Genomic DNA, 27,746 nt, shown 5'->3' with positions numbered 1-27,746 from the left:
CTCTAGGCATGTGGGCTTCAGTAGTTGTGGCACACGGACTTCAGTAGTTGTGGCTCGTGGCTCTGTTGCTCCGCAGCATGTGGGATCTTCCCGTACCAGGGCTCGAACCCGTGTCCCCTGCATTGGCAGGTGGCTTCTTTACCACTGCGCCACGAGGGAAGTCCCTTTTTTCAGATTCTTTTCCATTATAGGTTATTACAAGATATTGAATATAGTTTCCTGTGCTCTACAGTGGGTCCTTGTTGTTTATCTCTTTTATATATGATAGTGTGTATCTGTTAATCCCAAACGCCTAATTTATACCACCCCCTTACCCTTTGGTAACCATAAGTATGTTTCCTATGTCTGTGAGTCTATTTCTGTTTTGTAAATAAGTTCATTTGTATCATTTATTTTAGATTGCACATCTAAGTGATATCATATGATATTTGTTTTTCTCTGACTGACTTCACTTAGTATGATAATCTCTAGGTTCATCCATGTTGCTGCAAATGGCATTACTTCATTCTGTTTTTTATGGCTGAGTAGTATTCTGTTGTGTGTGTGTGTATATATATATATATATATATATATATATATACACACACACACACACACACACACACACACACCACATCTTTATCCATTCATCTGTTGATGGACATTTAGGTTGCTTCCATGTCCTGGCTATTGTAAATGGTGCTTCTGTGAACATTGGGGTGTATGTATATTTTTGAATTAGAGTTTTCTCCAGATATATGCCCAGTAGTGGGATTGCTGGATCATAGGGCAGCTCTATTTTTAGTTTTTTGAGGAGCCTCCATACTGTTGTCCATAGTGGCTGCACCAATTTACATTCCCACCAACAGTGTAGGAGGATTCCCTTCTCTTCACACCCTCTCCAGCATTTATTGTTTGTAGGCTTTTTGATGATGGCCATTCCGACCTGTGTGAGGTGATACCTCCTTGTGGTTTTGACGGAGAGTTTTAAGCAGGGTTGACATGATGCCCATAGAGCACTTGGCCCAAATGCGTCCATATCCTTCGAAATATTTTGGACAGTATGTGCACATGGCAAGTGTGACAGAAAGTGTTGCTGTTGATATAACACAATGATTGCTATTTCTATTTCATAAGTTACAAACTTAAAGCTGTGCTGAGCGCAGTGCCTAGCACATAGTATTATCAAAGTGTTCTTTCTTGTTGCTGTTATTATTATTATTCATGATTGTATACTTAAACATTCCAAGGACAGCCCTGTAAATGCCAAGTAAGCACCGTATAGAACTGTGCGCTACTTTTAGTGTTTTTCCTGCTGTTATCAGTGGGAGGAGCCCGTGCCACCTGGGGGCCTGGTCTGTCCTGCCTAAAGCTTCGCCGTCACCTACCCAGAAAGCAGGGGCTACGGGCCCGGTGGACTCAGTTTACCAGCCCGGACTGGGCGCCGGGATGCGGGATGTGGGATTCAGGATGTTCCAAGTGCGATGTGGGATGCGCGATTCGGGGTGCGCGATGAGCACGGAGGCGGGATGCGGGATGCTGGACGGGCGATGCGCGCGGGGGGCGCCGCCTCGACGAGGCGCGCTCTGGCCGCCAGGGGCCGCTGCGGAGCCGCCCTTTTGTGGTCCTGATGCTGGAGCGAGCGGGCGCGCGGAGGAGGGAGGAGGGCGCGGGGACGGGGCGGGAGAGAGGCGGGAGGCGGCGTCCGTCGCTCCAGCTGCGAGTCCGCCCGCCGCCCGCCGCCGCCGCCGGCTCGGTCCCGCGCCCGCCGCCCGCCTTCGCCCGCCATGGCCCGCCTAACGGAGAGCGAGGCGCGCCGGCAGCAGCAGCAGCTCCTGCAGCCGCGGCCCTCGCCAGTGGGCAGCAGCGGGCCCGAGCCCCCCGGGGGGCAGCCCGACGGCATGAAGGACCTGGACGCCATCAAGCTCTTCGTGGGCCAGATCCCGCGCAACCTGGACGAGAAGGACCTCAAGCCGCTCTTCGAGCAGTTCGGCCGCATCTATGAGCTCACGGTGCTCAAAGACCCCTACACGGGCATGCACAAAGGTGGGCACCCGGCCCCCTCCCTCCCCTCCCCTCTCCTCCCTCGGCCTCGCCACCCCACCTTCCGGCATCTTCTCCCCCCCCAACCCTCCTCTCCTCACCTCCTCCCTCTGCTTGCCTCTGCCACGGCATCATTTCTCCCCCCCCAAACCCTGTTCCACCCACCCCCTCCTCCCCCCTCTGGGGGTGCAGCTGACAGATCCGAGCTGGCCCCCTCCCCTCCTCCGCCCCCTCTCCCTCCCTCCCCACCTTCCGGCATTCTCTCTCCCTCTCCCTCTCTCTCTCTCTCTCTCTCTCCCTCTCTCTCTTCTCTTTCCTTTTCTCTCCTCTCCCATCTCCCTCTACCTCCCATCCTCCCCCCCCCAGCATCCTTCTCCTTCTCTCTCTCTCTCTCTCTCTCTCCCCCTCCCTCTCATTCCCTCTAGACCCCCACCCCTTCCTCCCTCCCTCACCCACTCTTTCCTGCCCCTTTGCTCGGGGAGCTGCCTGAACGCTGCCACCCCTCCCTGCCGCCCCCCTCCCCATTCATTCGGCCTCTCCAGGCCCCGTCGGGGAAGTTTGCACCTCTGGACTCCATTGCTTTGGTCATTCACAAAGCCAGGCCGGTGGGGCAGGTCCAGCCGGCCACGGGGGACACGGATGCCCAGGATCCCGGGCTAATCGGTAACTACAAAGAAAGCGGGGTGGGGGGCTGGGGTGCAGGCAGCTAAGCCAGTCAGGGGGAGCACCAGACTCGGGTGGTTAAAAGGCTACCGTTTGCCCTCCCCCCTGCCCACCCTCTCTGTCTGGAGCAGCATCCCCCCTCCATTTCTCTATGGCCCCCCCACCCTGAATGCCGCCTCCACCTTTGGCTCAAGTTAAAACTGGCCAAGCCTGTTAGCAGTGTGTTGAAGGCTGAGGCCAAAGACGATGAGCCTGGACCGTCCATCTGGCAGAGCCCAGATCCTGGGGTGGATGAGGAGGCGTGGGCGACCTGTGAGCCCAGCGGGGGAGGCAGGTGGGGTGGGGAGGCCTGCCCACCTCCCTGCCACCTGATTCTCTGATGGCATGCAGGGAGGGGGTGCCAGGGACTGTGGCCCCAGCCCTGGGCTCTGATCACGGCCCAGTATCTGAATGGGGGTGGCCCTGACAGTTCTTCCGGCAGGGGCTGGGGACTGCGGGTGGGGATGGTAGAGGCTTTGTGCTGACACCCCAGATGAGACCCTGGAGGGGTCTTGGGAGTGGATCAGGTCCCATGACCTATTTCAGGCCCCATTCATGCCTGTCCTCCCTTCAGTGTGGCAGGCATGGTAAGCATGAATACGTGTTTGTTGAATGAATGGATGAATGAACGAGTGAATGAATCAATGAATGATGGGTCGGGGCAGGCCACAGGGAGGGTCTGGTCGGTTGGAGCCCAGGCCTGCCACTTCAGCTAGACCCTCCAGCCGGTACCCTGGGGGAGGAAAGCAACTCTTCCCATCCCCCACCTCTTTTCAAATCCAACCATCACCAAAAAAAAAAAAAAAGGGCCTGGAAAATCTAACTTCTCCCTGTGGCCTAGGAGGGCAGAGGGCTTACACTCATCCAAGCTAAGGGGTCCACAGCTGTACGGAGGGCTCTTTCCACAGCCCTCACCCACTGGTGTGTCCGAAGGGCCCTTTTCTAGAAAGATTCTGGTGGGGTGGGGGAGTGTCCACACGGCCCCCCCCAAATGTTGAATTGAAAGGCTGTCGGTGAGCTCTGGGTCAGGGAGACAGATGGGGTACGGGGAGAAGGAGACACCTGGTGGCCCTCCCCTCGTTTCTCATTTTTAAATCTCCCCTGGAGACCCCTGCCGCCCCCGCAGCGTGGGAAGGTGAGGGAGAAACTGTGGCTGGATTTTCACCTGGTCAGAGCCTCAGTTTACCTGCTGTTAAAGAGCAGGGTCTCATGAATGTGGATGAGATTATTTTTTTCTGGCTGGAGAATGTTGGGATCGGGGGCATCTCAGGGTGTTTCCCATTTGCGATCTTTCCTTGGAGGGTGAAAATTAGGAAGCTGGGTGTCCATGATACCTGGCCCTCAACCTCTACTTTGCAGGAGCCCTGGATGCAGGGCCTGGGGGTATGGGGGGTGGGGGTCTTCCCCTTCTATCCCCCCCCCATACCATCAGGACCCGAATGGTTCCCCCTCCTGATCCCACCTATGCTGGGCCTGGCAGGACCTTACCTGTGGATGGGAGCTGGGGGGAGCTGAAGGCCAGCAGCTGGGATCAAGGCCTGTTTGTGGGGCTCAGCTGTGTGACCTCTGGCCAGTGGCTGCCCCTCTCTGGACCTCAGCCAAAGGGAAGTGGAAGGATGACTGGGAGGTTGTGGTGTGGGGATGAGCTCCAGGCCCCTCCTGCCAACATGTCTCTGGTGTTGGTTTTGTTTCTGGGGAGCCTACAGGGTGCAGGTTGCCTGCTGGGGGTGCTGGCTGAGAGCCATGGGGTGGGAGTGTGGACGCCGGGTTGTGGAGAGAAATCCCCTGAGAGCTTTCTGGGCCGCCGGAGGCTGGGCACCAGGGGAGCTGAAAGGGCCGGAGTGGGGTGAAGTGAAAACACCCATTGTGGTCCCTGTGACCCCAGCACCCAGTAGGAGAAGGACCATCCAGTATCGCGTTATTCTTATGATCACCATCGCACCTTTAAGTTTCACATTTGGGGGCCTGTATGATGCCCAGTGAAGGGATCATCACTCCCATGGGCTTGTGAGCACCTGTGCATTTCATCCAGAAGGGAAACTGAGGCTGGAGGGGCAAATACTGGGTCCTAAGGACCGACCAGAGCTGCCCCGCCAGCTGTCACCCACCTGTCTCCCTCCCAGGCCAGAAGCAGAAGTATATCTGTGTGATGAAGGGGCGACAGTGTCCCCGAAGCTGAGGATGAGGACCCCCCCACCGTGGTGGTGTTGAGGGACGAGGGGAGGGGGCGGGGCTGTGACATCTGACAGCCGTCGCCAAGGGTGGGGGGTAGGGGCACCCCATTTCCTACAGGCCTGGGACCAGGAGAAAGGCAGGGAGTCCAGCCGGGCCCTTGGACTCTGGGGATGGGGCAGGGCTGCGGGGAGAAGGCAGGGCGGGAAGTGAAGATTCCTCAGGAACAGGGCAGGCCCCTGGGTGCTGGCGTTTTTTTTGTTTTTAAGAGAGATGGAGACAGAGGTGGAGAGACACAGCAAGAGCGGAGAAGGAGAGAGATACACCAGAACGGAGAGAGGGAGACACCCAGGGAGCCGCCTCCAGACCCCCCCCCCAACAGGAAGAGAGGGTGGGAGTGGGGCAGAGCTGGAGAAGGCGGGCAGGGAGGCCACAGACCCTCCCCCTGCCCAGATCGGCGCCCCGTTCAGAGAAAGGAGGCCTCCCCCGGCGCTCCCAGCCCGGCCCGGGGCTCAGGCCAGGCACGGGGCGGGGCTCCCACTGGCCAGGGGTCTCCCACTGGCCAGTGTCCAGTCATCACCCCCTCCAGTCACCTGCTGGGGGACAGGCCCCCCTGGGACCCTCCCTCCGAAGGCGCTGGGTGCACATGGGGTCCCCCGAGGTGCCTGGTGTGGCTCGGGCCGTCCCTCTCCCAATGGGGCTGAATATTAATACCCAACCTGCCCGGGGCAGGCGCCTGCCAGAGGGCTCGTCCGCTGCCGCGCGGCCCCCATTTATGGTAATCACATATATATTTGCATGTTAATGACAATATTTGTCTTAAAGCTGAGGTTGTGAGGGGGGCCGGTGCAGGTGGAGGGGGCGGGTCGGGGCCTACGGTTTCCATGGGAGCACCAGCTGCTCGGCTGGCGGCAGGGGGGAGGCTGGAGCACGCCGCGATTGAGGCGTGAGATTCCGAGTGTGACGTGCCAGCCCCAGGGAGACGGCGGGCTAGGCGGCCGGCAGGCGCTGCCTGGCAGGGGGTAGGGGGAGACAGAGGGAGGGGACAGCGGCGGGGGGCTGGGGAGAGCCACCAGGGCTGACTGTGCGGCTTCGAGCCAGGCACACCCCCCTCAGTGCCTCAGTTTCCCATGATGACGGGTTTAACAGGCTTTTCTGAGGGTGACTGTGACATCGTTTCTGCCTTCTTTCAGGCTGAGGGCATTGATTGCGCGCCTACTGTGTGCCGGCGTTGGTGCGGGGGGCGTTGGTGCGGGGCTGAGATTCCGAGCAAATAGGAATCCCTATGTGGCACGATGGAGTCAATAAGCCGTAAATCCATCTACCCCTATGACCAACATTTATTGAGCACCTGCTGTGTCCCAGGCCCCATTCTAGACCCGGGATACAGTGTTGGGCAAACAGCTAAAAATCCTCTCCCAGACTCCTCCCACCCCCAGATCCCATATGGTGGGGGACACAGTGAGGAACCAGGAGGTTACAAGGCACTGATGTCAGGGCTGCGATGGTGGAAACACATCAGCGGGGACAACCCAGAGGAGGCCCCAGCCTCCTCAGTGCTGTTATCTATAGAGTTGGGAGGCCCGCGGGAGAGGGTTGGGGAATGTGAGGACCGGAATGGTGGTTAAAGCTCTTGACACAGGGCTGGGCACAGAGCCATGCTTATTATGCGAGTAGGCTGAGACCTGAAGGGTGGGAAAGATCTGTTGAGGGGGAAGGGTGTTCCTGGTAGAGTATGTGCAAAGGCCCAGAGCAATGCTGATGCTGACTCTGGGAAAGTTCAAGCAGGGGAAAGACAGAGTTTTTGCCCTGGTGGGAAAACAGCAAAGAGTCCTGGGAGCCCCAGGGTCCCCTTCTGATGTGGGGCATATCTGGCAGGGCTCCTCTGAGAAGTTCTGGCATGGGGGGTGGACCCACGAGCTATCTCTGAAATAGGCCGGTGACTCTCTCTTTCACCCCTGATGTTGGCAGAGGAGACCCTCGCCATTAGGAGCACTCAGTAGGACCACACTCACTAATTTAGCCAACACTTCCTGAAAGCCTTTTGGGGCCTTGCCTTGTACTAGGCAAGAGAGATCTGAGACCCCTCTGATCGGTAGACAGAGCTAGATATTGGCACCTGTAGCTGGAATGGTCAGGGTTGTATGAAAGGGAAGGGATGCAGGGTTGAGGGAACTGGATAGGAAGTTGAAGGCTCTGCCTGGGGACTCTGGCTGCATGGCAGAGGGGCATTAGAAGTGGGGTTTTGAAGGATGAATAGGAGCTTGCCAGGTGGAGAAAGCGTTTCATGTATTTATTCACAGAGCACTTTTTTTGTTCTGGGCCCTTTTTTTTTTCCTTGCAGTACGCGGGCCTCTCACTGCCGTGGCCTCTCCCGCTGCGGAGCACAGGCTCCGGACGCGCAAGCTCCATGGCATGTGGGATCCTCCCGAACCAGGGAACGAACCCGTGTCCACTGCATCGGCAGGCGGACTCCCAACCACTGCGCTACCAGGGAAGCCCTGGGCCCTTTTATGGGTGTGAAAAAAAGCAGTGAGTCAGCTAGGTTGATGTCTCTGTCCTCATGGATGTGGACAGAGGGAACTGGGTTTGCAAAGGCCTGGAGGAGTGAAGGGGCACAGATGGAGTGGAGGAGGAATTAGGTGAGGCATGGGAGGTGAGGCCAGAGAGTTGGCATGGGCTGGACCCTGAAGAGCCTTTTATACTGGACTGAGCTTGGACTCTTTCCTGAGGACACTGGGGAGTCATGGAAGAATATGGAGCAGGGGAGGATCTCAGACCTGCATGAAAAGGGAGCTTCATGTCCTGTTAACTGTCATGGCCACCATTGGCCTCTTTCCAGCCTCCCAGCCTTGTTCAGCATATGCACATTTCCTGCATACCTGGATGGGTACAACAGAAGCTTCCCCTTGAGGCGAGGCTCACAGTGTGGGACAAGAGGGTCACAAAGAAGCAGACATGTGCTCAGGTCGCAGTGGTTCTTAGAAAACCAGGTTTCCCTCCCCCACATGGATAGGTGAGGAATTGGGGCTCAGAGACAGGCAACACCCAGACTCAAGTCACACAGCAGTATAGCTAGGTGTCACACCTCCCAACCTGAGACTTGACCCCCTTTGGAAGAGAAATAAAGGAGTCAGAGAAAGAGATGTGATTGTGGAGACATAGACTCAGGATGAAAGCCATCCAGGGATGCTGGCTGTCCTTGTCCAGGGCCAGAGGGAGGGGCTGCTAGGTTTGGAAGACACTGACCTAGCAATAGCCCTGTTGGTCTGGGGTCATGGTCATCATCACTGACATGTAAGCTGTGTGAGGGCAGGGACTGTGTCTTGTTCACCATTTTGAAGTGGATCATGTGGATGAACAAGGGCCTAAGGGAATGAGAGGATGGGAAGGTGAGGGAGTGGTTGGATGTGGGGGGGGGCTGGTCAACAGGTGGATAGATGGATACGTGAGTAGATGGTTCTAGGTATGAATGGACGGATGGGTGACAGTGACTTGGTGGCTGTATGAGTGCATTGCTGGATGAAAGAGTGGGTAGACAGATGAAAGGCTGAATGGATTGATGGATGGATGGGTGGGTGGGTGGGTAAATGGATGGATGGATGGATGAATGGATGGAGGAATACATGGTTAGAGGGGTGGGTGGATGGGTGAGTGGATGGATAGAGGGATGGATGGCTGGCTGGCTGGCTGGGTTGGTGGACACCCCTCCAACATTTACCACCTTCCTCCCCACCTGAATGGGAATGACCATCAGCTTTGCAGCCAGACAGGCTTGGTTCCTATTCCTGGCTCTGCTTTTTATTTCTGTGTGATCTTGGACAAACCACCTTATCTTTCTTCTGAGCCTTAGCGTCCTCATTTGTAAAAGAGAAAGAATATCAATAGTTGTTTTACAGAGTAGTTGTAAAAATTAGAATTAATTTATAGAATGTGGTTAATGCAATCACTGTCAGTAGTGTCTTGCATATACTTGGTGTCAGTAAATGGTTGGGTAGCCAGATAGTCAACAACTGTCTGTCAAGTCTCTGGGATGTGCCAGAGCTAGGCTCTGGGGGACACAAAGCAATCTGGGGGGAGGAGGGATTGACAATAAATGAGCAAACAGATGAATAAGATTTGGGTAGGAGAGAGTCGCTCTGGAGGAAGTAAAATGAGATGTGTGTTGGAGGGTGACAGCTGACCTTGGGTGACTGAAGATGTCAGGAGGTGACATTTGGGATGAGACCTGCATTACAGATGAGAAAGCTGTTGTTCTAAACCCAAGGGAAAGGCATTCCAGGAAGAGGACATGGCATGTGCAAAGGCCCTGAGGTCAGAATTAGTTTGCTGTGTTGGGAGAATAGTGGCCTGTGTGTCTCAGGGCCCAAAAATCTGGAGGTAGAGAGCACAGCATGTGCAAAGGCCCTGGGGTAGGATGGGGCCTGGTGTATTGGATGAACAGCGGAGATTTCTGCCACCACGGTTGAGCTCAGCTCCTCTGAGGGGCTCCTGAGAGATGGCGGGTTGCCTGCAGATGTCATGTAGGGTAGATTGTGACCTCCCCTAACTGTCCTCCTACTTCTCCCAGCAGCCTTGAAGGGTGGAGTCTTCACTTCTGAGTGGTGGGGAGGGGGCACTCATTACGTCCTTGTCCCTGACCCTCTGCTAGGAGGAGGAACCCAAGGAGGCATTCCCACCACAACTAGGGGTCTCCCGAGCAACCTTATGGGGAAAGGCAGGCTCAGAGAGGGGAGGGCACCTCCCCAAGGACACACAGCATGTTCATCATAGCAATGTCTACGTTGGAAGGGTTTTGGTGTCATCTAGAGCTACCCCAAGTGGGTGGGCAGGGCTGCAAGGTCATTTCTTCACCTACCTACCCATCCCCTCTCTCAACTGTTTTTTTTTTTTGTCCCTATTATGTGCCACCTTTGTGTGAACCAGACCTACTGTGCCCAAGAGGAGCACAATGTGCTGTGAGAAAGTTGTCAGAACAGCTGAGTGGTCCTAAGGGTGGTGATTTGTGGTGATTTAAAAAGTCAAATCGTCATCTCTTGGTGGGGGGAGATGAGGAGGAAGGGGTCCAGTGAGGTGGGTCTCACCCAGAGCGGTCCTGCCCCCTGGGGGACACTGGGCATTGTCTGGGGACATCTGTGGTTGTCATGAGTAGGGGGGGGTCCTGGCTTTGGCTGGGGACCAGCCAGGCTGCTCCACACCCTACAGCACCCAGGATGGCCCCCACAGAGGATGACCCGGCCCCGATGGCAGCAGTGCCGAGGGGGGGACCCCGATCTAGGATCGTACGAACATTCTGGCCTGAGCGGTTGGTGGTCAGTGTGGTGTCATGTAGACAAGCCCTCAGGGTGCTCAGGATAGAACCATGGAGTCACCCTCACTCTCCCCCCCTCACACCTCCGCTCCCCATCCCTCCCTCCTGATGGCTCTGCCTTCTAACCTTCTCCACATCCACTCACTTCTCCCCCAAACTCTCTCCACCCCGTCATTGCCCACCTGGACTGGCTTCGTCTCCTCCACCCTGGTCCCTCGTCTCCCATACTCACCCCCACAACAAGCTGAAGGTGCCTGTGAGCACCTGAGCCAGACCCCACCCCCTCCTCTGCCCACAGCCCTCCAGGGCCCCCACCTCACTGGGGGTAAAAGGCCAAGTCCCCTCCCTGCCCTCCCCTCCTCCCTCTCTCCCCCTCGCTCACTCTGCTCCAGACACACGGGCCTCCTGGCTGTTCCTCCAACACGCCAGGCCCGGTCCTGCCCCAGGGCCTTTGTATGGGTTGTGCCCTCTGCCTGGACCACACCTCCCCCAAATAATCACATGCCTCCTCCTTCATCCTCTGCAAACTTCACCTTCTCAGTGAAGCCATCCTGCAGACATGATTTATAATCTCAGCCACTCTCCAGCACTCCAAATGCCTCTTCCCTGCTTTCCCCCCCTTTTTTTCTGTGAAAATGAGAACTTCTGATGTACCATAGATTTTACTTTTTATTTTATTGGTTTTTCTCTCCTCCCAATAGACTAGAAGCCCTATTAAGATGGGATATTTCTGCCTTTTGTGTTCACTGATAGGTCTCGAGTGCTTAGAAAAGTACCTGAAACACAGCAGGTGGATGGGTGGATGAATGGATGTATGTATGGATGGATAGATAACTTGATGTGTGGATGGATGAATGGGTAAATGAATGAATGATGGATGGATGAATAAAGTAATGGATGATAAATAAATGGATAACAGATGGCTGGATGGATGGATGGCTGGATGGGTGGATGGATGGATGGATGGATATGAGGATGGACAGGTGGTTGAGAGGATAAATGAATGGGTAATAAATGGATGGATGGATGGATGGAAGGATGGATGAATGGATGGGCAGGTGGATGGGTGGATGGATGGGTGGATATAAGGAGGGACAGGTGGATGAGAGGATAAATGAATGGATAATGAATGGATGGATGGATGGAGGGATGGAAGGATGAATGGATGGACAGGTGGATGGGTGGAGGGATGGGTGGGTTGATGGAGGATGGACAGGTGGATGGATGGATGGATGGATGGATGGATGGGTGGATATGAGGAGGGACAGGTGAACGAGAGGATAAATGAATGGATAATGAATGGATGGATGGATGGATGGATGGACAGGTGGATGGATGGATGGATGTGTGAGTGCACGGATGGGGGAATCACTGGTGCAGCCATGGCGACTAAATCCGTGGGAGGAGTCAACATGGCCGTAGGCAGGAAGTCGGGGGGTCCAGATGAGCCCTGAGAAGCCGCAGTGTGTAAGGTGGGGGCAGAGGAGGAGGGAGCAACAGCAGCCCAGAGACGGTGTGCCCGATGGAGTGTGAGCCCTGGGTCCTAGGTCTTGCCCTCTTGGACAGGAAGCAGTGAGTTTATAAGCAGAGGGAGGGGCCCATCAGCCCCACTATTCTCAGCAAAGTGGGGGATGGCTTCAGGATGAGAGGATGGACGAGGAGGTGGAGAGGGTGACCAGGGACAGGGGTTGGTGGAGAGGTGGTGCCACAGCAGAAGGGAATGTCTCTTATAATCGTTAGTGGACGGTATTATTATTTTATGGATGAGAAAGTGGAGGCTCAGAGAGGTTAAGTGGCTGGCCCTAGATCACACAGCAGAAGGGCATCGGGCAGGGTTAATTCCCCATCTTTAGTCCCTAGATTAGCACTGAATTGAAAGATCTTGTGCCTGGGGTGCCAGTGTGCGGTGGGTGGGGATCAGAGGGGTTTGAGACGAGGACTTTGCACAATCGGTCATGGTTGGAGTCCTGGCTGGGGAGGGGAGGAGATGTTGGTGATCAGAGAGAAATGAAAAAGGCTGTCTCTCCTGCTTTTGTTTCCGCAGCACAGCTGGCACATGACAGGTGCTCAGGAAATATTGACTGACCCGATGCTGGGCATGGGGGGCAGGTAGGGAGAAAAATGAATCAAGTGTAGTCGCCGCCCTCCAGGAGGTTGTTCTTGATATTAGCAGGTCAGTTTGGAAACAAAGTCATTCAGTTAGTCAGTATTTATTGAGCACCTACTCTGTTCCTGGCACTATTTAAGTTCTGGGGACCCCAAACTGAACAAAACACAAACCTCCCCCCATCCTCTTGGAAGTGGCATTTCAGTGGGGGAGACAGAAAAAAAAATTATGTGCCATTTGAGATGGTGACAAAGGCACGGGAAAAAATAGAACAGGGTGGGGGGTGGTTGAGGAATTTTTTTTTTTTTTTTGGTTGCATTGGGTCTTCGTTGCTGCACGTGGGCTTTCTCTAGTTCCGTCCAGCCAGGGCTACTCATTGCGGTGGCTTCTCTTGTTGCAGAGCACGGGTACTAAGCACATGGACTCAGTAGTTGTGGCTCGCAGGCTCTAGAGCATAAGCTCAGTAGTTGTGGTGTATGGGCTTAGTAGCTCCGCGGCATTTGGGATCTTCCCACACCAGGGAATCGAACGCATGTCCCCCTGCACTGGCAGGCAGATTCTTAACCACTGCGCTACCAGGGAAGTCCCAGGACTGTCGTTTTAAACAGGGTGCTCCATGGAGGTTTCACTGAGGGGGTGACATTTGAGCCAAGACCTGAAGGAAGTGAGAGGGTGAACCGTGCAGAGATCTGGGGGAAATACATCCCAGAACAGCTTGTGCAAAGGCCCTGGGGCAGGACGGGGCCTGGTGTGTTGGAGGAACAGCCGGGAGGCCCGTGTGTCTGGAGCAGAGTGAGTGAGGGGGAGAGAAGGAGCGGGGAGGGCGGGGAGGGCAGGGAGGGTAAGGGAGAGGTCGTTCAGGGCCTTGTGGGCCACGGGGAGGACTTGGGCTTTTACCCCAGGGAGGTGGGAGCTCTGGAGGGTGGTGGGCAGAGGAGGGACGGGGCCTGGCTCAGGTACTCACAGGCGCCCCCTTGTGGCTGCTCTGGGGAGGACAGACTGTGGGCGCCAGGGCGAAGCTGGGGACCAGGGGGGAGGGGACTGAGTTGGTCCAGGTGGGGCTGGACCAGGATGGAGACTAGGAACAGTGGCCAAATTCTTACTGAGCACGTGCTGTGTGCTGGGCCCAATGCTGGACACTGGGAGCACATAAGTGACTGGGACAACACATAAGTGATTCGGACACTACCTGTCTCCACTCCCCTGACCCAGCATCAGTTGGGGATGGGGAGGCTTCCCTGAGGAGCAGTGGCTCAGTTGGGACCTTCAGGTTGAGGAGAAATGAGCCAGGCAAAGATGAGAATAAGGGTGTGTGAACCAAGGAAATGGCAAGTTCAAAGGTAGTCAGCGAGGGACTTCCCTGGCGGTCCAATGGTTAAGACTCCGCGCTCCCAATGCAGGGGGACCAGGTTCGATCCCTGGTCAGGGAACTAGGTCCCGCATGCCGCAGCTAAAAGATCCCGCATGCCACAACTAAGACCCAGCACAGCCAAATAAATAAATATTAAAAGAAACAAAAACAAAGGCAGTCATTGAGAGGCCAGGCGTGGGATGTGTCCAGAGTCAGGGTGCAGCCAGGGACACAACCAGGGTCCATCAGGGTCAGTCCCCAGACCTACCATGCTGCCTGGGAAGTGACAAAAATCCCAGACTCATGCATGAACATGAGGACTATGAATAGTAAAAAGGAAAAAAAATGTTTTTCTTTTCATTTTTAAAACAGTTTTTTTAGTTCATTAGATCAATGTAACAAGCTCCAGCGACTTAAGTCATCCCCAACGCTCTGGAATTTTCTGGAACTCAGAAGCCCTTTACCCACCCCCAGTTTGGGTTTAGCACCAGGGGTTGTTTCTGGCTTGCTGTATGACCTCAGGAAAGCTGCTCAGCATCTCTGAGCCTGGGTTAACTCCTCTGTAACATGGGGATAAAAATAGTGTGAGAGGGCTTCCCTGGTGGCGCAGTGGTTGAGAGTCCACCTGTCGATGCAGGGGACACGGGTTCGTGCCCCGGTCCGGGAAGATCCCACATGCCTCTGAGCGGCTGGGCCCGTGAGCCATGGCCGCTGAGCCTGCGCGTCCGGAGCCTGTGCTCCGCAGCGGGAGAAGCCACGACAGTGAGAGGCCCGCGTACCGCCAAAAAAAAAAAAAAAAAAATAGTGTGAGAATCCAGGGATGGCAGGTAGAGCAGCTGCATGAGGGCTTGGCTCCATGCACATGGCTGGTACCACTTGGGGGATTTTTAGTCAGTCCTCCAGGGGTCCTTCCCGTGAAGACCCCCAAACCCTCAGATCCGGCAGGGCCCAAACCAGGTTCCACCTCTTTCTTCCAAACTGCTCCTGCTCCTGGGTCCCCATCGGTACCAGTTTCCTGGGGTAGCCGTTCCAAACGATCACAGATTCTCTCTCAGTCCTGGAGGCCAGAAGTCTGAGATCAAGGCTGTGCTCCCTCTGGAGGCTCCAGGGGAGGGTCCCTCCTGCCTCTTCCAGCTTCTGGGGGCTCCAGGCATCCCTTGGCTTGTGGCTGCATCTGTCCAGTGTCTGCCTCCATATTCCCCTGCCTTCTGTCTGTGTCTCCTCTTCTGTCTCGTATAAGGACACTTGGCATTGGATTTGGGACCCACGTGGTTGTCCAGGATGATCTCATGTCAAGATCCTTACTTACATCTGCAAAGACCCTTTTTGCAAATAAGGTCCCGTTCCCAGGTTCCTGGAGCAGATGGATCTTTTCTGGGAGGACTACCATTCAGTGCCCAGAGATGCTTTTCATCTTCTGGGCTTCCCTAGCCCTGTGTCCCCACCTCTGCCCCAGGCTGACAACACACAGGGGTGTGTCTATCTCTGCCTCTACCCAGCCTGGAGCCTTAGCATCACCCATTAGTCAAAGCATTGTCCCCAGAACCCCAGTTGAACAGAGGCCTGTTGCCATGGAGGGACAATGGCCACCTCTGCCCCCTTCTTCGGAGAGGAGCATCCCCATGGCTGGGGGAAGAGCCCTGTGTCATGTGTCATGCAGGTATGGGCTTAAGTCCTAGCCCTGTCCTATCTGTGGGTGACCTGGGCCACTGGGAACCTCAGTCTCCTCACCTGTAAGGTGGGCACTCTTCTCCCTACCATCGTAGGCTCTGTGGGCTCGGCCTGGGTCTCCATGTTTGGGAGGCCTGTATTAATGGTTCAGTTTATCTGTACATCAAACAGCTGGTGACTAGGCTAGATTGTAGGTGGCCCACAATGGTCTTTTTCATGGATGCTCTTAAGGCCACCTTTGTCTTAAAATATTAAAGGTGTGGAGTGAGTTCAGGGAAGATGGCAGAATTGGGGGCCTCTGCCACTCCACACCCTAGGGACCAAAGCCCCAAAAGTGCAGTGGATGGGAGTGAAGCCCATGACATCAGATACCCCTGGCTTCAAATTCCAGCTCCACCCCTTACCTGCTGTGCAATCATAGGCAAGTCACTTTGTCTCTCTGAACCTCAATTCTTCCATACAATGCATAACACCTCCCTCATAGGATTCCTGCAGAGAAGAGAGGGGCGTGGAGCCAGGTACCCAGGACAGCGAACACCCTGAGTGTTCAGTGAATTGGCTGTTATTGCTTCTACTGTTATCTTATAAGAGGGGAAATATTGTGGTGCAGAAGGGCTGGGACTTGAGTTAGACTTCCAGGGTGCAAATTCCGCCTCTGGGACCCGTCGCTGTGTGACAGCTCAATGTCTGGTGTCTCCGTGTCCCCATCTTAAAATGGGGAGAAAGATAGATACAGTAGTGCCATTCTCTTGGGCTAGGCTGAGGGTTGGAAGGGTTCATATGGGTGATGTCTCTATAAGATGCTTGGTACTCAGTGAACTTCAACTATTACTGTCATTATTACAACTTCAAGTCATGAAATTCCAAAAGCTGAGATGTTGGAGCAGAGAGCAGAGGATCTCATCAAGAGGAGGGACCCCCTGGATTTCCCAGTAAAGAAGTGTCCTCTCTGGGGATCTGCTGCTTGCTTGCCTCCAGGGACAGGGCACTCCCTCCCTCCAAAGAGAGCCATGATGAGGTAGATCTAGTTGTTAGACAATTTTCATATATTGAGGAAATCTCTTGTTTCCCAAGGAGTCCCTACTCCACCTGGGGTGTCGAGAGGTCAGCTCTTGTCCAGGCTTTGAAAAATGGGGTTGGGTGTGAAGGGAACCATAGGGCTGTCAAGTACTGAGCATTCTGGGTTATTGGTTCTTGGAGGTGGGGCTGCCCTCTTGACCTGCCCTGCCTCTACAGAACCCCAGGGCTTGGCCAGCGCGGGGCTTGGAGTGTGTTTTGCTGAACACCTGGTCCCACCCTCTTGTCATTGACGAGGCTGGTGTATAGGGTGAGGGTAGCCAGGGCTGGAATCTGCTGAGAGGCTCACCCATTGTGGGCACTGGCTGGGCTGAGATTTCCCTGGGAGGGTCTCTCTAGGATTAGGATGCAGCAAACCAGACCCCCTCAATTGAAATGGGGTCCATGGCCTCTTCAGCATTTGACCCAGCAGCACATTCTCTCAGAAAGGTGGTACTATTTTAAGGTTCCTTACAGGGAAAGTTAAGGCAGGGGCCTGTGACCCTCCACATAGGCCTGGGGGGCCTGTTTCCCTCATAGGCCCTGGGGGAAATTTTTAGAAAAGATGCAAACTCCAGGCAGTGTTTCCCAGTGGTTAGCACACAGTTCAAGGCACCTGACTGCCTGGGATGTTCCACTGTGTGACCTTGGGCAAGTCACTTCCCCTCTCTCTACCTCAACCCCTCATCTGTAAAACGAGGACAATGCCAACAGCTCCTTTGTGGGGTTGTTGTGAGGATTAAATGAGTCAGTATTGAGTATAAGCTTATTAGCAATAAAAGCTAAGGAGCTTAGGGCTTCCCTGGTGGCACAGTGGTTGAGAGTCTGCCTGCTGATGCAGGGGACACGGGTTCGTGCCCTGGTCCGGGAAGATCCCACATGCCGCGGAGCGGCTGGGCCCGTGAGCCATGGCCGCTGAGCCTGCGCGTCCGGAGTCTGCTCCGCAACAGGAGAGGCCACAACAGTGAGAGGCCCGCGTACCACAAAAAGAAAAACAAAAAAAACTAAGGAGCTTTATTAACATCATCACTAAAAGTCTGTGTTTGTTGGGAACTGTATTCATTTGTTAAGGCTGCTGAAATAATGTGCTGCAAACCAGGTGGCTTAAAAAAACAGAAATGTAATCTCTCCTAGTCCAACAGGCCAGAAGTCTGAGATCAAGGTGTTGGCAGGGCTGGCTTCTTTTTTTTCCGTTTTTTTTTTTTTTGGCCGCACTGTGTGGCATGTGGCATGTTCCCCAACCAGGGATCAAACCCGTGCCCCCTGCATTGGGAGCACGGAATCTTAACCACTGGACCTCCAGGGAAGTCCCAGGGGCTGGCTCCTTCTGAGACCATTAGGGAGAATCTGATGCAGGTCTTCCAGCTTCTGGTGGTGCTGGCAGTCCTTACTGTTCTTTGGCTTGTCATACATCCCCCAGATTTCTGCCTTCATGTTCACATGGCATTCTTCCTGTGTGCATGTCTCTGTGTTCAAGTTTTCCCCCTTTTATAAGGGTACCAGTCTCATATTGGATTAGGGACCACCCTACTCTACTATGACCTCACCTTAACTAATTGCATCTGCAATAACCCTATTTCCAAATAAGTTCACATTCTGAGGTCCTGTTGGTTAGGAGAACAACATATGAGCTTGGGGGAAGAGGGAAACAATTCAACCCTAATAGAACCTGAAATTCGAGGCTCTATTATCCAGAAACTGGTGAACATGACACGTTTTCACCAATTAGAAAAGAGAAGCTAAGAGGCCGAGAAGAGATAAGGCCAAGAAAACAGGGAAACATTTCAGTACCAGGGACAGCGGTTCGCGTGTTTGTTTTGGTTTTTTCTCTCGCTGCAAACCTTCCAGACCCAGAGGCTGATGGAAGGTTATTCAGGGGTCTCACCGACCCTCCTAGGGCCAACACACTCCATCTTCTGCATATAGGGCTCCACAGGCAAGAAAGGACCCAAGGAGAAAGGGCTTTGCCCCTATTTTACATCTCCCTGCAGCCCAATTTCTTGCCAATCATGCCTAATTTCTCTCAGTCTTTATGGCTGATTTTCATAGTGCTTCTCCTTTCCCTGAAGACCTTGGGAGATTCTATTCAGAAAATAGAAACACCAAAAAAAAAAAAAAAGTGGAAAGACGAGGCATGTATTGGAAGAAGACATGGGCATCAAATATAATCAAAAAAGAATAAGCACACACAATTTATAAAGAGGGGATGTTTGTAATATATCCCAATTACAAGTTTTTATTCTGGTAAAATTACATAACAAAATTTACCAACTTAACCATTTTTAAGTGCACAGCTCAGTGGCATCAAGCATATTCACATTGTTGGGCAACCATCCCCACCATCATCTCCAGAACTTTCTCATCTTCCCAAACTGAAACTCTGTCCCCATGAAACACTGATTCCCCATCCCCCTCCCCCAGCCCCTGGCTCCCACCATCTACCTCCTGTCGCTATGGATCTGACTCCTTTGGGTCCTCCTATGAGTGGAATCATACTGTATTTGTCCTTCTGTGTCTGGCTTATTTCACTGGGCATCAGGTCTTCAGGGTTCATCCATGTTGTAGCAGGTGTCAGAATTTCTTTCCTTTGTGGTCCTTTTATAGATGGACCACATTTTGCTTATCCATTTATCTGTTGATGGATATTTGGGTTGTTTCCACCTTTTGGCTATTGTGAATAATGCCGCTATGAACACAGGTGTGCAAATATCTCTTCGAGTCCCTGCTTTCAATTCTTTTGGGATATATACCCAGAAGTGGAATTGCTGGATCATATGGTAATTCTATGTTTAACTTTTTTTAGGAGCTGCCAAAGTGTTCTCCACAGCGGCCGCACCATTTTACATTCCCAGCACATTTAAATGTTTTTTAAATGCTAGAAGCTATCCTCAGCTCTGCCTGGTGCCCCTTCCCCAGGGCTGCAGGGCACCTCTCAGGCCTGGGGCGGGGACCCCTCCCCATCACCAGGCCCAGCTGGTGGGAGCAGCCGCGTAGTGAGTGCAGCCCAGCAGGATGCGGCTTTAATTAGCTCCAGCCCGGGGCGGAAGTGGTGCCCACGGAGCTGTTCCTAGGGGCTCTGCACAGGGGGTCCTCTTCGGGGGAGGCAGAGAGACCATGGGGAGGGAGCTGGGCATGGAGGACACAGGACTCGACAGCATCAGAGCAGCCAGCCATGGTCTCATTTCACAGACAGTGAAACTGAGGTCCATAGGGGTTAGGCAAACCCAGCGCTGGAGCCCGGATCCCTATGTCCATCCCAGGGAACTTGCCTGCACGCTCTAGCCCGCCTCGGGCCAACATCTTTCAAAATATCTTTGATCTCATTGGCCTTTCTCTGGGCGCCTCCCTCTGCTCGCTGCTGTTCTGTGTCTGTCTCTCAACCTTTCTTGTCTCTGTGGCTCTCACGCTTCTCACCCCCCGCCCCCATTCAGGACTTCCTCCAATCACACCCTCTCTCTGGACTACTTTAAGGCTGGCCCCGCCCCTTGCCTCTCCTGATTGGCCCTGCCCTTTGACGCCACACCCCCCCCCGTGTAGCTCTGCTCCCCGCCCCTTGGTGGGTCCATCCCACCGCACCCTCGGACCATCCTCTCTGATGGGGGAAACTGAGGCCCACAGAGGGGCAGCGTCCCATCCGAGACCACAGAGCTGGTTAGTGGCAGAGTCACTGTGCTCCTCATTCCAGTGTCGAGGCCTCTCCTGACTCCTTGGGGCTGCTGGTGCCCTCCCCACCCTCCTCCCTGGGGCAGCAGGTCTGCCCCCTCTCCCCTCCCCCACCTCGCCCCGCTTTTTAGCATCAGCCACGTATTTAATTAACAGCTGATTCTCCTCTCTGCCTTTCCCTGTCTCACCCTTTGGGAAGTGTACGTGTGGGAGGGGAGAGCTGAGCTACTCCTACTGCCCCACCCAAAGGGGGCTCCAGCCTCCTTTTCTCTTTTTGTTTTTTAAATTGTAGTAAAATACACATAACATTAAATTTACCACCTTAATCATTTTTCCTTCTTTTCTTTCCTTAAATATTTTTTATTGTGGTTAAATACACATAACATAAAGTTGACCATTTTAACCATTTTTCAGTGTGCAATTCAGTGGCATTAAGTACGCTCCCACTGTTGTGTAACCATCCCCACCATCACCTCCAGAACTTTCTCATCTCCCCAAACTGAAATTCTGTCCGCATGAAACACTAACTCCCCACGCCCCTGGCCCCCACCATCTACTTCCTGTCTCTATGGATGTGACTCCCCTGGGGACCTCCTGTGAGTGGGATCACACAGTATTTATCCTTCTGTGTGTGGTTCTTTCACTGAGCATCACATCCTCAAGGTTCATGTATGTTGTAGCATGTGTCAGAATTTCCTTCCTTTTAATTTATTTATTTGGCTGTGCCGTGCGGCATGTGGGATCCTATTTCCCCAACCAGGGATCGAACCTGCGCCCCTGCAGTGGGAGCGCAGAGTTTTAACCACTGGACCGCCAGAGAAGTCCCGTTTCCTTCCTTTATAAAGCTGAGTTAATATTCCATTGTACAGGTGGACCACGTTTAGTTTATCCATTCTTCAGTCAGTGGACTCTTGGGTTGTTTCTGCCTCTTGGGTATTGTGAATAATACTGCTGTGAACATGGGTATACAGCATCCTTTTCTCCTAACACCCATTTTTGTCTCCCCTCCAGGCTGTGCCTTTCTCACCTACTGTGCCAGGGACTCCGCCATCAAAGCTCAGACTGCCCTGCACGAACAGAAGACCTTGCCCGGGGTGAGTCCTGGGTGCTGTCTGGGAAGGGAGGGGACACACGGAGGAGGTGCTTTCGGCCTGGGGAAGGCTAAGGCCCTTCCTGGGATCAGCTGTGAAGCCCACGTGCTTCTGGACTCAGAAGGAGGCGTAAGGAACAGGGAGACAGAAATCATCACCAGAATGAGCATTTCTTGTGTGCCTACTGCATCCCATGCTGTATACTTCACATCAGGGTGGTTGTGTGGCGTGCAGGCTGCATACTGCACAAGGGCACCTGACTTTGCATGCGAGTGTCATTGGACTGAAACCTGCAGGATGAGGAAATATTGGCAGGGCAGAGGGACAGCCCGTGCAAAGGCCCTGGGGCAGGACCGGGCCTGGCGTGTTGGAGGAACAGTGAGGAGGCCCGTGTGTCTGGAGCAGAGTGAGTGAGGGGGAGAGAGGGAGGAGGGGAGGGCAAGGAGGTGAGAGAGGCAGATGTGCAGGGCCCGTGCGCCTCAGGGAGAAGTCTGGACCCTACCTGTTTCTCACCATAAAAAGGGAAGGGATTGGGCTTCCCTGGTGGCGCAGTGGTTGGGAGTCTGCCTGCCGATGCAGGGGACACGGGTTCGTGCCCCGGTCCGGGAAGATCCCACATGCCGCGGAGCGGCTGGGCCCATGAGCCATGGCCGCTGAGCCTGCGCGTCCGGAGCCTGTGCTCCTCTCATAACAGTGAGAGGCCCGCGTACCGCAAAAAAAAAAAGAAAAAAAAAAAAAGAAGGGGTTCTCTTTCCCCTTGTCCTCATGGAGTAAATGAAGCTATGGCCCCTTAATGTAATAGTTCCTCCCCAGGGAAAGCTGGCCCAGACTCTGTCCCTACTGGTCTCTCTTATCAGCCCTTTCCTCTTTGGGTGGGCAGGAGGTCCCTGCCCCTGGTAAAGGAGGGATGGTCCCCCTGAGCCAGCCAAGCCAGGTCTCCAGTGAGAACTGTGGCACCCCCCACATGAGTTCGGGGGTGGGGGGTCGCCCCTTCCCTCTGGAAATCTCAGGGACCCTTCAGCCTCAAGGGGATTCAGCGGATGCTTTGGTGGCATCATGCCATCACTGCTGGGAGCATGGGCACAGCACGGCTGACAGTGGACAATCTGGGGTTCGCCTGCCAGGGACATGAAGCTGTGGCATGGGTTTGACTCAACTCTGAACAAGCATCAAAATGTTTGGGAGGGGGTGGCCTCAACCTTATCTTGCAGAACAAAGAGCCCCCCTTTGGAAGGTGAAGTGGCCGAGGCAAGAGCATACACTTTGGTGGCCACATCAGTGGGCTCCTCATTTAGCTCCCACCTGTTTTTGCTGTGTGACAGTGAGCCAGTAACTCAACCTCTCTGATCTTCAGCATCAGAAGAGTATAATGGGGTGAAACTGTAGAGAAGGTCATGGAGGGATTCACAGAGTAGGTGGCATTTGAGAAGAGACTTGAAAGATGAGAAGGCAGGGCATGCCAGGAGAAGGAACAGGACATGCAAAGGTGACTTAGAGCCTGTGGAATAAACACCATCCGGAATTCACTCTCCTCCCTCCCTTGGACCTTCTGCCAATACCTCCCCAAACCAACTGGAAACTGGAGGGCAGGTCCGTCCATGCAGGTTAGCGTTGAGGGGCACAGTGGAGTTCTATGGACTGTATTAGTTATCTCCTGATGCATCACAAATTACTGCTCAACTTAGTGGCTTCAAATAATCAGCATTCGGGCTTCCCTGGTGGCGCAGTGGTTGAGAGTCTGCCTGCCGATGCAGGGGACACGGGTTCGTGCCCCGGTCCGGGAAGATCCCACATGCCGCGGAGCGGCTGGGCCCGTTAGCCATGGCCGCTGAGCCTGCGCGTCCGGAGGCTGTGCTCCGCAACGGGAGAGGCCACAACAGTGAGAGGCCCGCGTACCACAAAAAAAAAAAAAAAAAAAATCAGCATTCGTTATCGCACAGTTGCCAGGGGTCAGGAATTGGGGTGTGAGTTTGCTGTGTGGTCCTGGCTTTGGGGTCTCTCCTGAGGTTGCAGTGAAGTCGTCAGCCAGAGCTCGACTGTTGGCTGGAGGCCTCAGCGTCTCTCCCCGTGGGCACCTTCCTCGTGCCTGCTGCTTGAGGGAGGGGCCTCACAACAGGGCTGCTGGCTTCCCCCAGGGCACGTGATCAGAGCCAGCGTGAGCCAGGAGGAAGCCACGGCGCCTTTTATGGCTTCCTTTCAGAATGACACACTCTCATTTCTGCCATATTCTATCCTGGCAATTTGCCAGGAGCCAGGGGGCCTTGGGGAGAGACACCTTGGAGGGACAAAGTTTGGTAGTGGATTTGTCCAAGTTCTGGCAACCAGCAAGCAGCAGAGCAGGGATATGACCTTCATGGTCTGACTGCAGACCCCACGCTAGCAACAGCCCCAGTGCTGTTTCCCAATCCTTCCATATCCAGTGGACTTTTTTTGTGTGTGTGTGTGGCATCAGGTCCTGGCTGGAAGCTCTGACTCTCTGTTCAGAGAAATCAATACACACATGGAGATTTGCCAACGTTCCTAGCAGTTTCCCTCCACCCCCATCAGCTAAGTCCCTCTTCCCCATTCCCCTGTGCCCATTTTCCTGATGGGATCACTGAGGTCCAAAGCCAGTGTCTTTGGCTGCCTGAGGCCTCAGGGGCCTGTTCCCTCTGTGTTGGGGGCTAAAGCTGGGTTCTGGCAGATGGTGGAAGAGCCAGGAGTCAAGGAGCCATCCCTCCCTGTATGCCCCGCCCCTCTTTCCAGTCTGGTCTCTGGTCCAAGGCCTCTTCAGGATGTAAAGATGCCAGTTGCCAGGGGTTCCTTCTCTGTGTCAGGCTCAGGGATCTCTGTCCTCCTCTCTCTGCTCACTCTCCCAGCCCATGGATCCAGTTCTTTCATCCATCTATCCAGCCACCAGCAAACTTTCATTGAGCACCTATGCTGCACTTCTCTCGCCAGCTCTGTGTGCAGAAACCACCCCCTGGTGACTCTCCCAGGCACCCCAGACCCAGCAGAGCTCAAACTGGCCACAGCATCCCCTTTGAACAAGTTTCCCTCCTCCCTCCCCCATCCCCCCTTCAGCCCTGCCATCCCCACATCTTGCTCTCCTGAGCCTCTCCTCCATGTGTCACTCCTCCCCCCACATCTGTGACCCTGTGGGTTCACATCCCAGCTCCACCCCTCCCAACCTGTGTGACCTTGACAGTGTCTTTCCTTCGGAGGCTCAGTCATCCTTGTCTCCAAACTGGGCATCGCCAGGTCCATCTGACCAGGCTGGAGAGAGGGTTGTTAAAAAATGTGGGTACAGGGCTTCCCTGGTGGTGCAGTGGTTGAGAGTCCGCCTGCCGATGCAGGGGACGCGGGTTTGTGCCCCGGTCCGGGAAGATCCCACATGCTGCGGAGTGGCTGGGCCCGTGAGCCATGGCCGCTGAGCCTGCGCATCCGGAGCCTGTGCTCCGCAGCGGGAGAGGCCACAACAGGGAGAGGCCCGCGTACCGCAAAGAAAAAAAAATGTGGGTACAAAGTAGATTCCATTTTTGGAGATGTTAAGCTCTTATATTTTGGTCCCCGGCAGCCCCTAGTTCCTAGAAATTCCTCATTCCCCATATACTAAGGACCCGGGAAGAACACCAACCTCTAGGTCGTGCGGAGAACGTGTGGGAAACTGCCTTCCTACCTGGAGAATCTCTACGCTGCTTTCGAGGCGACCCCTGTTATCTCCTCCCTCTGCTCATCCCTGACCCCTCGGGGCCAGGGGTGTCTGCGTCTGCCTATGTCTCCCCCTAGATTGGGGGTCCCTTGAGGGCAGACCCTGACTTTCAGGATGGGAGTAAATCCGGGGGTGTAGATGTCTCCTAGGGCCACTCTAACAAGGCACCACAAACTGGGTGTCTTAAAGCAACAGAAACTTACAGTCTTCCAGTTCCAGGAGCCAGAGTCCAAGATCCAGTTGTCAGCAGGGCCGCCCTCCCTCTGCAGGCTCTCAGGGAGATTCTATCCCAGGCTGTCTCCCAGCTTCTGGTGGTCGCTTTCAATCCTTGGCTTGTAGACCCATCCCTCCAATCCCTGCCTCTGTCATCACGTGGCCTTCTCCTCTGTGTCTTCAGCTCTCCCACCTCCCTCTGCCTTTCTCTCTCTCTCTGTCTTTTTAAAAAATATTTATTTATTTATTTATTTGGTTGCTCTGGGTCTTAGTTGCGGCTCGCTGGCTCCTTAGTTGTGGCATGCAAACTCTTAGTTGCGGCATGCATGTGGGATCTAGTTCCCTGACCAGGGATCGGAGCCGGGCCCCCTGCATTGGGAGCAAGGAGTCTTTTTTTTTTAATTAATTAATTTTATTTTTATTATTTTTGGCTGCGTTCGTTCTTGGTCCTGTGTGCAGGCTTTCTCTAGTTGCGGTGAGCAGGGGCTACACTTCATTGCGGCACGTGAGCTTCTCATTGTGGTGGCTTCTCTTGTTGCAGAGCATGGGCTCTAGGCACGCGGGCTTCAGTAGTTGTGGCTCGCGGGCTCAGTAGTTGTGGCTCGTGGGCTCTAGAGCGCAGGCTCAGTAGTTCTGGCACACGGGCTTAGTTGCTCCTTGGCATGTGGGATCTTCCCGGACCAGGGATTGAACCCGTGTCCCCTGCATTGGCAGGCAGATTCTTAACCACTGCGCCATCATGGAAGTCTGTGCCTTTCTCTCTCTTTTTTTTAAAAATAAATTTATTTATTTTTGGCTGTGTTGGGTCTTCGTTGCTGCGTGCAGGCTTTCTCTAGTTGCGGCAAGCAAGGGCTACTCTTCGCTGCGGTGCGTGGGCTTCTCAGTGCAGTGGCTTCTCCTGTTGCAGAGCACGGGCTCTAGGCATGCGGGCTTCAGTAGTTGGGGCTCGCGGGCTCAGTAGTTGTGGCTCACGGGCTCTAGAGCGCAGGCTCTGTAGTTGTGGCTCGCAGGCTCTAGAGCGCAGGCTCAGTAGTTGTGGCGCATGGCCTTAGTTGCTCCGCGGCATGTGGGATCTTCCTGGACCAGGGCTTGAACCCATGTCCCCTGCATTGGCAGGCGGATTCTTAACCACTGTGCCACCAGGGAAGCCCCTCTGCCTTTCTCTTATGAGGACACCAGTCGTTGGATTTAGGGCTCACCTAAATCCAGGATGACCTCGTGTCCAGATCTATCACTTAATTACATCTCTAAAGATGCCTTTTCCAATAGGTTCCCATTCACAGATTCCAGGGGTTAGGACTTGGACATATTTTTAGGGAGGACAACCATTCAACTCACTACAAGGGGTGACCACAAAATGAAGAGCCAGATATAAGGGTCACTGTGGGCAGCATCTCAAGGGAGAACCAGGTGACCTGCATTGATGACCTCGCAGAGGGCAAACAGGGTGGCTTCTTGGAGGGGGATGCATTTGAGCTGAGTCTTGAGCAATGGGGAGGATTGTGGCAGATGGGGGTGGTGTGAGCACGGGGTGTACCAAGACTTGGAAGCAGGAACATGCCTGGCCTGCTGAGTGCAAGGACATGTGAGATCCTGATGCACGAGTTTACTGCCCCTAGGGCCACTGGGCAATGTCTGGGGACATTTGTGGTTGTCATCACCGGGAGATGCTGCTGGCGTCTTGTGAGTAGAGGCCAGGGATGCTGCTCCAAACCCTACAGTTCACAGGACGGCCCACCACGATGGAGAATTATCCAGCCCCAAATCAACAGTGCTGAGGCTGAGAAACCCGGTTTTGGAGAATAAGGAGCTGGTTAATGTTCTAGAACGGTGCTAATAGAAATAGAATGCAAGCCATGTATAGCATTTAGATTTTTCTAGGAGCATCATTTAAAGAGTAAAAAGAAACAGTTGAAATGAATTTTAATGCTATCTTTTATTTTAACCCACTATCTCCAAAATCCTATCAAGAGGCAGTCAGTAGAGCCCACGTAAAACTTACTAACAAGATAGTTCACATTCCTTTTTTTCATCCTAAGTGTCCCAAAATCCGGTGTGTGGATTACACACTTCTGGTCCATCTCAAGTGGGACACTCAGTGGTTATCAGAGATGCTCAATCTGGATTTGCATTTTATAAAATTGCCAGTTGAAAAAGTAGATTCACTTGCCCAAATTGTCCTAAACATACTTAAAGGTTTTCCAAGAATGAAGTCGGCTAGTATCAGTTTTTAGACTTAGGTTTACCTTTATATTAATTTTTGTAAAAATAAATTTATTTATTTATTTTTGGCCGCGTTGGGTCTTCGTTGCTGAGTGCCAGCTTTCTCTAGTTGCGGCGAGCGGGGGCTACTCTTCGTTGCGGTGCGTGGGCTTCTCATTGCAGTGGCTTCTCTTGTTGCGGAGCACGGGCTCTAGGTGTGTGGACTTCAGTAGTTGTGGCTCACGGGCTCTAGAGCGCACGCTCTGTAGTTCTGGCACATGGGTTTAGTTGCTCTGAGGCATGTGGGATCTTCCCGGACCAGGGATGGAACCCATGTCCCCTGCATTGGCAGGCAGATTCTTAACCACTGCGCCACCAGGGAAGTCCTATATTAATTTTAACTAAACACAATTAAACACAGTTCCGTTTCTTGGTCACGCAAGCCACATTTCAAGTGTTCAGTAGCCACATGTGGCTGTCGGCTGCTGTAGTGG

General features: G+C 53.9%; 1 protein-coding gene across 1 annotated transcript in view; it reads left to right on the top strand.

Annotated features, from left to right (window-relative positions):
- Positions 1–1,766: 1,766 nt before the first annotated feature.
- The window catches only part of CELF5 (CUGBP Elav-like family member 5), a gene marked incomplete at both ends in the record, with an annotated part of 47,288 nt that continues 21,308 nt past the window's right edge, over positions 1,767–27,746 (top strand). The window contains 2 exon segments of the mRNA XM_079702498.1: positions 1,767–2,025; positions 21,067–21,149. Of these exon segments, the coding sequence (XP_079558624.1) occupies positions 1,767–2,025; positions 21,067–21,149 (342 nt within the window).

This window comes from Hyperoodon ampullatus (genome assembly GCF_949752795.1).
Source record: "Hyperoodon ampullatus genome assembly, chromosome: 4".
NCBI lineage: Eukaryota > Metazoa > Chordata > Mammalia > Artiodactyla > Ziphiidae > Hyperoodon > Hyperoodon ampullatus.
This window is presented reverse-complemented; position numbering and strand designations above follow the sequence as displayed.